Consider the following 10,320-nt stretch of genomic DNA (forward strand, 5'->3'; position numbering starts at 1 on the left):
GACAGAGGCCCAGACTTCCTCCCATCTAACCCCTCCTTACTCCCTGACTGCCCCAGCCCCTCTCCCCACCCCCAGAAAGTCCCCCCCGAAACATCCAACCTTCACCCTGCTCCCTGACTGCCCCCTGGGACTCCCCTTACCACCAGGCAGCTCCAGCCGCTGGCTGCCTCTGGAGCCAAAGTTAAACATGTGCTAGCACATAGCCCCTTCCCTGCGTGCTGAGGCGGGGGGGTGTCTAGCTGCTGGAGGCCCAATGGGCGTGGCTCAATCAGGCCCAGGCGGCCAATCAGCAGTGCCACACTCTACAGGGGGGAAAGGGGATGGGGGAAGAATCCCGGACCTTTCTACCTCCTTACAAATTCCTACTAAGGTGCCACTTTGGGGGAATGTGCTCAGTGGGGGAGTGGCGGCCCCCTCCTGGTCCCCCCTAGCAACACTCCTGCTTGTGGGGGCCCCTGCAAGACCCCGGGCCTGGGGTAAATTGCCCCACTTGCCCCCCCGCCCTGGGTGGCCCTGCCCTGCAGTGTTTGTTACACGGTGGGAGACAGACTCTGTTTAACAGGAATTGCCCTGAATACAGAGAAGGAAATACCGTGAAGGTGGGAAGGTTTCTATCACGTTGATGCTGAGCTGTTCGTAGAGCAGGAAAGGTGATGGCCAGTGGGGACCATCAGACCATCTCATCTCCACACCCCCATACAGTGCGGGCCGGAGCGCCCAGCCCAGGGGATCGGAATGACGTTGGCTGGGAATTGGCCATTCAAATCCCTTTGGTGGCTGGGCCAGTGTCAGGCTCGGAGACGCTGCTGCCAAGGGCTAGGCTGGATTCTCCATCCCTGGTGATGTGTAACTCAAGATGGGATGTTTCTCTAACAGCTCTGCTCTAGTTCTAGCCAGGATTAGCTCAGGGCCGTCCCAGGGCCGGGGCTACACAGGGGTCAGACAGGACAAGAACCGTGGTCCCTTCTGGCCTTGGAATGGATGAATCTGTTGAAGGAACGTGGCTGTCTTATTGCACTGGGTCGGGGTGGAGGGACCCAGGGCATCTGAGGGCAGCTCTGGGAATCTCTCTCATGCCTCTGGCTCAGACAAATCTGGCCTTTAGCCAGACAGGGATCAGCACCATGACATCTCCTGGTACTGGGGAGCGCTGGCCAGCACTGCCCCTGTTACCAGACAGAGAGAGCCAGATGGAGGGGCAAGAAGCAATGGTCTCAAGTTGCAGGGAGTGGGGGAGGTCTAGGTTGGATATTAGGAAACACTATTTCACTAGGAGGGTGGTGAAGCACTGGAATGGGTTACCTGGGGGGGGGGGTGGAATCTCCTTCCTTAGAGGTTTTTAAGGTCAGGCTTGACAAAGCCCTGGCTGGGATGATTTAGTTGGGGATTGGTCCTGCTTTGAGCAGGGGGTTGGACTAGATGACCTCCTGAGGTCCCTTCCAACCCTGATATTCTATGATTCTATGAGGAGAGTGTGGAGACACACAGATCGATACTGTCTGTATTTGCTCCACAGCCACTAGATTTGGGGGTGGGAATAATTCCAACCCTGCAGACGTTACATCCTCACATTCTCTAACCTGAGACCATCCCTGCCGTGGTGGACCTAGTGCCACCCTAGACGACACGGGTGAGGTGGGAATTCAGTGCTGGAGGAGTTTGTGTCAGCTCTGTACTGACTCCAGAGAACACAGGATGGGAATTGAAATTAACAAGCAGTGTGGTTGAGGGGCTGGGAAGCTGTGTGGCCAAGTAGCCAGAGCAAAGGCCTGCAGCTGGAGACACCTGTGTTCTGTTCCCGGCTGTGCTGCTCCGTGACCTTCAGCAAGTTCCAGCCCCTTTCTGTGACTCAGTTTGCCCATCTGGGGCTAATGATCCTGACCACCCTTTGTAAAGTGCTTTGAGATCTCCTGGAGGGAAGAGCTAGGAGCCTAGATCCCCAAAATTATTCAGGCTCCCAATGATTTCAATGGGAGTTAGGCACCCAAACACCTCTGAGGATCTGGGCCTTGATGTTTTTATTTAGCACCAATTTTATTTATGGCTCATCCCAGCACCTGCATCCTGCCCACTGCCCCATTATTCTCCCAAAACCCTGTATCATCCACACATGCAACGTCCAGTCTACAGGCCAGTGATGGAAAAGGCAGCGCAAATTGTTCAAAGAAAACATTTTTTATTTAGAAAAATGGCTTTCGTTCCTTCAAGTGCCATTTGTTTTTCAAACAAGTGTCCGTTTTCAATATTCTCCAAATATTTGGAATTAGACAATTCTTTCTTTTGCCTCAATGTATCTCAGCAACGCTTTCTGGATTCCCTTCCTTTGGGTTTTTCCAACCTCTGGTCAGTATCACAATAATAAATAATAAATAATTAAATACTTGTGGGGTGGGGAGAGAAAAAAAGAAAAAGAAATACTGAAAACAAACAAATTTGGGTCTGGCTCAAAATGTGTGAAACAAAATCATTGAAATTTCAATTTTTTTAACACAACCATTTCAATGTGCTATTATCATGGGCTGTTTAATTCGACTAGCCATGCTCTGTGGTCACAGGTTGGCCACCAAAGCCACATGGCCCCGTTCCTGCTCTCTGGTAGGGGGAAAGAATGTTTTTAAGCCAGCCAGAGACACGCTGGAGCTGGGAATTTTGATGGTGGAAAACCTGTGAGGAATGGATTAGGTATACAAATGATCAGTATTTGTAGAGGTCCTATAGAATTCAGCACAGAAAATTCTACCCTTGTTCCAGAATCCCCTTAGCTGATGTAAAACCCTGTGCACACGTGGGAATTCTAATGACTCAGGAGGAAAGGTTGTCACCGAATATTGTTCTGGGGTAACAGGGCATGTGGATCAGACAGACACAACATAAACAGAGCGATCCAGGGACAGAAGTGAAACAGACACAAAGTAAACAGCCAGGCAGACACAACCTGGGAGCACAGGAATGTGGCCCTGAGAAAAAGCTAAGAGAACCATCTTGGGCACTGAGTCTTGGCTGGAGAGGCAGGCTCTGTACATTGAACAGAGGAGCTGTCTGCTGCTGTTTGATTTCAATGTGCTCAGGGAAACAGGACTTTGGATGTTTCTTGTAAATAAACTTGATTGCATCACAGGAAATACCAGACTCCATTGTCAATTTCTGCTCCCAACCGGAACACGTGTAGGGTCCCAAACATTGATTAGACACTTGGGGAGACAATATAACAAAATTTCAAACATCAATGGGGTATTTCTAGCTGCAAAAGAATTTCAGGACTGAGCCACTTGAAGTATTTCTCTAACACTAGAAAGAAATACTCTTGATCTAAAGCACCTCGGGGTTCCACACAGGCATGGATCCCTGTATGGCAACATTGGCCCTTTACAGGGGAGCGTCTCCTTTAACTCAGCTTCTGCAGAGTTTTGTCGATCCAGGGGATGAATTTGGAGATTCTCGTGTATACGCTGGGGGGTCGCCCATCCAGATTTCCATTGGAGATGATACCCTGGACCACCCCGTTGCACACCAGGGGCCCGCCGGAATCGCCCTGCCAATAAGGAGAATAACATCAGTGACTGACATTACCCAGCCCAGCCTGTCCTGTGGAGATCTCAGATTGCATGCGGGACAGGTGTTCTCTGCAGCTGAAGGCCCAGCCCTTCCTGCCAAACAGAACCAGCCTGGAAATGGGTCAGCAGAGAGAGAAATCTAGAGCTGCACAGAATGTGGAAAAGGCAGTTTCTACAAACTTGAAATTTGCCACAGAAAACAATCAATTTTCAATTTTTGCTTTAGGAAAATTGAAAGGAAATATTCCATCTTGGGTCAGTTCCATCTGAATCAGAATATTTTACTTTTTAAAAAATGTCCTGAAACATTTAATTTGGAATCAGTTCAATAAGATGTTAAACTGCTTTCTCCTAGGGTGACCAGACAGCAAATGTGAAAAATTGGGACAGGGAGTTGGGGTAATAGGAGCCTATATAAGAAAAAGACCCAAAAAGCATGACTGTTCCTATAAATTGGGACATCTGGTCACCCTACTTTCTCCTAACCATGCATTGGCTTATGGGAGTTGTCCTTCAGGTCTGCATTCTCTCCTAAGGACTTGGCTCCCTAGAGCAGTACATCTCCCATAATGCAACTCAGAATTGCTTCTGACTGAGCTGTTTGGGGCATCATGGGAATCACATGACAAAGTGCATTGTGGGAGATGTAGTCCAGGCAGGGGCTATATAAGGGAAAATAGAGGCCTGATAAGGAACTGCAGCCCCTTCAGCCTCATCTTCTCTGCCTAAACATGCCCAATTCTTTTAGCCTTTCCTCCTACATAAGGTTTTCTAAATCTCTGATCATATTTTTTTGTTCTTGTTTCTCTCCTCTGGACTCTCTCCAGTTTGTTCACATGGAAGGAAATGTTTCAATCTGTTCATATCTCAGCTTGTTTCATTTTGATTGAAAATGTTGCAATGAAACATTTTGAAATTTCTGAGTCAAACCTGCTTTTGGAATTTCCATTCTGCCAAAAATGTTGAAATCTCAACTTTTCTTCAAAAACAAAGATTGAAATGTTGCCATTTCCTGTTAGATGGGAACACTGATTCTCCCTTAGCTCCAATGCCAACCTGGCCCTATGCACATCATCAGCAAAGCTCCCATCCACATGTGTGGGATCAGGATTTCACCCAGGGTCCTATCTGTTGGATAGCCTCAGGGTTTAGTTCACCAGTAGACCCTCCAGTGAAGGTGAAGAGTAGAGATGGTCACAACGTGATAGGGAAGAGGGGAGGCTTCCCCTTTTTTCATCAACAATCTTCCTGGAACATTTTGCTAAAAACTCAAGGCCTAACTATGTGTAATCATGGAAGTTGTATTTTAGGTGCCTCATTCTCTTATGGGAACACAGGACTGGAAGGCCCTACTGGGTCATAAAGTCCAATTTCTGCTATTATAGGCAGCCCTGTCATATTATCCCATCCATAAACTTATCAAGCTCTGTCTCTATCCTTGTTAGGTTGTCTCCCCCTCCCCCACAATGCTCCTGTTGGATGTTGTTCCAGAACCTCCTCCCTCTGATGGTTAGAAACCTTCCCCTCATCTCCAGCCTCCATTGATCCCTGCCACTTTTATCCCCATTTGATTTGTCCTTTAGCTTCAACAGCTCGTCTCCCTCCCTAGTGTCCCCCTGCCCGCTCCTGATGTATTTATGGAGCAATCAGACCCCTCTCAGCCTGTGTTCTATGCCAAGCTAGCCCAGGTATTTTATTCCTTTTTTGACTGACCAGCTTTCCATTCCCCTGATCGTCCCACCAGCCCTTCTTAACACCTGCTCCAGCTGAGATTCCTCTTTCTGGGACAGGGCTGCCCAGAAGTCTGCACCGGATTCCAGCTGAGCAATGCCCAGAACCTTCTCCGCTGGCATTAAAACCCCCCTCTCTATTGGAGACACCTTGGCTGCTTCACCCCAGGACCCATTTCAGCCCATTTCCACTAGCACTTTGCACAAAGGCAGTAACACTGGAGAGACCTCTCTGCAGTCATCCTATGTGCTGGGCTCACCAGCTGGGCTGCATCTCCCATGATGCAGGATGGGCTCCCATCTTGGGGCAGTGGAGCAAGGGAGGGGCATGGCCATACTGGTTTCCACCAGCTCCTTGCCCTGGAGCAGCTTGCTGTACCCCCAGTGGCTTTGGGCAGGGAGATATTTACCTGGAAGGCTGATTTCTTGGTGTGGGGGCTGCCAGCGCAGAGCATGGTGATGGGGTCATAATGATGGTACTGCTCTCTGCACAGGCTATCCGACACCACCTCCTGCTCTGCCTCCTGCAGCGTGTCGGTGGTGGTGTTCACTCCTGTCCGACCCCATCCGGCCACGCTGCACTCGGATCCTGGGCTGATGTGCTGATCAGCCTCCGGCAGGGAGACAAGCCCCACCCACTCGGTCAGCTCCGCGCTGTGCCACAGCTGACATGGAAGGAGAGAGAATGCACCTGGATCAGCACAGGTATCGAAGAGGCAAGGAGCAGCACCACCTGGCCAAAGCGTGGATGTGAGTCCAGGAAGTGAGTGTGGGGTCACTGGGGGTGGGGGGATGGGATGGGGTGGTACCTGCAGCAGTGTGAGGTCACTGGGGGCAGGTGATGGGATGGGGGTGGTGCCTGTAGCAGTGTGAGCTCACTGGGGGTGGGGGGATGGGATGGGGGTGGTACCTGCAGCAGTGTGATGTCACTGGGGGCAGGTGATGGGATGGGGGTGGTGCCTGTAGCAGTGTGAGGTCACTGGGGGCAGGTGATGGGATGGGGGCAGTACCTTCAGCAGCATGATGTCATTGTCAAAGTTCTCATTGTTGAAGTCAGGGTGCTGGATCCAGCGACGGGCCCGGATCCGTTGCCAGTTCTGTCCTGGCTTTGTGAAGTCTTGGACTCCCAGGTAGACAAAGATGTTTCTGGAAAAGCCAAGGGGAAAATATGGGCGTATTAGTGCCTATTGGATAGTGGGGTGGGGCCATCACAGACCCTCTGGAAGGGACATCAGCCCAGATCCTGGTCTGTGCAGATTTCTACCTACATTTGTGTGACTGCATAACACAGAGACCATCTTATGCACCTACATGTGGATGGACTTCTTCCTTCTCCATTCTGGTTGGCTAAAGAGACCCAAAAGACTGAGTAATGGACTGTTCTCCTATGCAGGGTGACCCATTGTCTAGTTCTTGTCTCCACAGTTCAAGAAAGATGTTGATAAATTGGAGAGTGGTCAGAGAAGAGCCACGGGAATGATCAAAAGATTGGAAAACCCACGTTATACTGAGAAACTCAAGATCAATTGGTTTCAAATTCAGAGGGACTATAAAGGATTCTGTTTGGTTTCTTTCTCAATGATTGTTTCGTGATATGAGTTTTTAGCAGGGACTGTAATTAATGTTGGAACCACTTACTAAAGTTCATTGTGGATTCTCCAACACTGGCAATTTTTAATCAAGGTTCGATTTTTTAAAAGATCTGCTGTAGATCAAAAGGAATTATTTGGGAGATGTTCTCTGGTCTGTGTTATACAGGAGGTCGTTCAAGATGATCACAAAATCTTGAAATCTATGAATCATTGAAGTGCTTATGGCAGAAGAAGGAAAATACCCATGGGAAGGTGTAAGGCCCTAACCTGGGCGCAACTTTGAAATATTAAAAGAAATTTTTTAAAGCAGGGAAATCCCAGATGCCTTGGCTGGGCCGACACAGAAATAAGGTCGCTGGAATGAATGACACATGCAAATAAGAAAAGGATCAAAGAGTTTTTTATGCACTGGTGCCATCTACTGGATATGGACACCAGTAGCAGGAAGCCCAGATCTGCCTGTGAAATGACCCTGGGGACAGAGATCACAATGTGGGACATAAGCGGCTGCTGAGTCCATCAGAGAAGATGTTGAAGTCCAGAAGGAATCAGGACACTTGGCCCGGCCCCTCTGGACAGCCCTTTCCCTCCTCCAGGGTTAGCAGGACAAAGAAAAACTGGTGAGACTTCATGACAGAGATTGAATCTCCTCGTCTTTCTTTAATCTCTGTCTAGATGTTCCCCTTTTGATACCAAGAAACGTGCTACAGACCCAAAAGAATTGATGGCTGATGATCGGAAGTGGATGTCATAGGAAATCCTGGGGATTGGATCAGTCTCTGGTACAACAGCTGGGTCCCAGCACTGATCTATGTTAACTGCCTACAAGGTTGCTCTGTTCAGTAGGGCTCAGATCCCCAAAGGCAATCAGGGGATTTCTTGATTGGTTAAGAACAGCCAGGGGTCTGGGTTTGAGAAGCGATGGCCAAGGGAAAAGACTTGAGAAGAGGCTGGGTTTCAACTGAGTGAAGTCACCCAGTGACAGGGGTTGTTCTTATTGAACTGACTAAAATCATCAGCTGGGATGTTCGCTCTGTGGGACAGGTCTAGTTTGGTGGGTTTGGGCTTTAAAACAGGCACCCAGTGAAGTTCGCCATTTTCTCATCCCATAAACACTTCTGGTGTTTGGGGCAACATATTGCCAGCTCCAATCCCATCCCAGAGATGGAGACTGGCTGGCTCAGGGGGTGGGAAACGGGACATGGGGCCTTTCTCCTCCAGAGGCACCAGCCCTGATCTAGCTCCGGGGTGGGCGACCGGCTGGCTCAGGGGTGGGGGATTGTCTGTCTCAGGGGGTGTGTGTGTGTGGGGGGGGAATGGCGCGTTTCTTACCCTAGGTTGCAGTTACAATGAGCCGCTGTCACCACCACGTCCTCACGAATCAGGAACCCTCCGCAGCTTCCCACTGACCCGATTTGCACGTAGGCCATGTAGGGTCTGGTGCCAAGCGGGGCTTCCTGGCCCCCGATGACCCGAGCTGGAGAGAGACAGGGAGGGGTTCAAAAGGGAGCTGGACAGTGGGACTAAAAGCCCAGTGCAACCTGGACCCTCATCTCTTAGCTCAGCCCCCTGTTGGCCTGGATCTCAGCTCCTTAGACCCCCGCAGCCCAGCCTGCCCCTAAGTCACCCCCTCTCCCCAACCAGCCCAGTCTATCCCCTACATACACGTACCCGCTGCACATCCACCTATTTCCACGTGGACCCGTCCATCCTTCCATCCATTCTTTATCCCATACATGCCCATCCATGTTCTGGCTGTGGGGCCACCCCCGGCCATCTCCCCTCTCAGAGAACTGGGTCAGGAATTCCCTGTCACCCCTCAGCCTCATTCTCCCATCTCCTGACACCTGCCTGAGCCCATGGCTAATTCTATCCCCCTGCCCTTGGTGTGGGTTGTGCTGCCCACAGCCCCAGTCTCCCCATTCTCACCACTAGAGCCAGGAAAAAAATTATAAGGAATTGGCAAATTTGCTTTAAAAAAAGCAATTTTCAGGCATCAAAAGAACCTGTGAATTCAGGTGGAATTCGATGGATTGTTTTGGCTACAAAGAAATGATTATTTTTTTCCAGGAAAAAGTAGAAAAGTTTTGTTATGAGCAATGGGAAACGAAACATCTTGAGTTTCTGTTTGAAATGGTGCTTTCTTTAGAAATGGAGCAAATTGGGTTCTTTTAAACTAATTTTTTAAAAAGTGATTAAAGCCCCCTCTAAAGCGACCTGAAATCAAATGAAAAAGTACCCCCCAAAATTGTTTTTAGTTGAAAGCAAATGAAAAAGCAAAAAAAAAATCAATTTTTGTTTCAAAATTGCATTTCAGTTCAAGTATCAGAGGGGTAGCCGTGTTAGTCTAGATCTGTAAAAGCAGCAAAGAGTCTTGTGGCACCTTATAGACTAACAGACGTTTTGCAGCATGAGCTTTCATGGGTGAATATCCACTTCGTCGGATGCAAGAGACGAAGTGGGTATTCACCCATGAAAGCTCATGCTGCAAAACGTCTGTTAGTCTATAAGGTGCCACAGGATTCTTTGCATTTCAGTTCAAAACTCAGCTAATTAAAAATAAGGGTGAAAAACACCTGAACAGGTCCCATAACGAAACCAAAAAGCAAAAAAAAAAAAAAAAAAAACAATCCCCCCCTCCCCCATTTGTTTTGAAACAATGTATTTTTAGGGTTTCTGCATCTGCAAGAAAAAATGAAAAAAAAAATTGGGGAGGAACCCAGCTTTTCCCCAGATTTTATGGTTCAGCCCCTGAACTAAGAACACTGTGACTCGCTTAGCCCCACTCCCAGTGTGAGTCCCCCGGAGCTGGGAAATAACCAGTCGCTCAGCTCTACTCACCAGTATGAAGCGGGAGAAAGATCGTGTAGAGCAGGAGCAGCAGCATCATTGGTGCACATCCAGGAGCTGGGGCTGGTGGCTCTGTCTCAGCCCCCAAGGGTTTATATACAGCGGGCAGCGGGGAGGGGAGGCTGGGAAGAGGTGACCCGGGAAGTGCAGGGTCATGTACCCGGCTACCAAGAAATTCCCCATCAGCGATGAATCAGGGGAGGGGATTCCCAGAGAGGAAACCTTGAGCCATGTCCCTCCCACATCCCGGGACAGGGGTGGGGGTGGGGTGGGTTTCCTTCCTGCACTGGTGCCTTCCCTGCCCCGAGCTGGGGACGTGGCCAGTGCTGAGGCCTCCCCGCTGCAGATGGCAGAATCCCCCCTGGTCCGATCTATCACCTCCAGAGAAAGGGAAGAGCCTAAAAATTTAAAGAAAACTTAGTTTGATAGCATCCTGTCGGGCAAGAACTCACTTATCAATAGCTGGGGTGTAAAATCCTCATTTCTGTATTGTTCTATCACTGTAGTCTCCACTTCCCTGTTGTTTGTCTGCATAATCTCTGTCTGCTTCTGTGATTGTTTCTGTGTGCTGTATAATTAATTTTGTTGGGTGTA

The 10,320-nt window shown here is 49.3% G+C and overlaps 1 protein-coding gene across 1 annotated transcript; it reads right to left on the reverse strand.

Moving 5' to 3' along the window:
* Positions 1–2,175: 2,175 nt before the first annotated feature.
* On the reverse strand, positions 2,176–9,830 carry LOC120380384 (duodenase-1-like). The gene is made up of 5 exons (XM_039498092.1): positions 9,718–9,830; positions 8,209–8,353; positions 6,295–6,430; positions 5,695–5,949; positions 2,176–3,532 (listed from the first exon to the last, which is right to left on the reverse strand). Exons 1-5 carry the CDS (start codon positions 9,764–9,766, stop codon positions 3,386–3,388), a joined length of 732 nt encoding a protein of 243 aa, XP_039354026.1. The 5' UTR covers positions 9,767–9,830; the 3' UTR covers positions 2,176–3,385.
* Positions 9,831–10,320: the final 490 nt, after the last annotated feature.

The sequence above is a fragment of the Mauremys reevesii genome, linkage group 13 (assembly GCF_016161935.1).
Source record: "Mauremys reevesii isolate NIE-2019 linkage group 13, ASM1616193v1, whole genome shotgun sequence".
Taxonomy (NCBI): domain Eukaryota; kingdom Metazoa; phylum Chordata; order Testudines; family Geoemydidae; genus Mauremys; species Mauremys reevesii.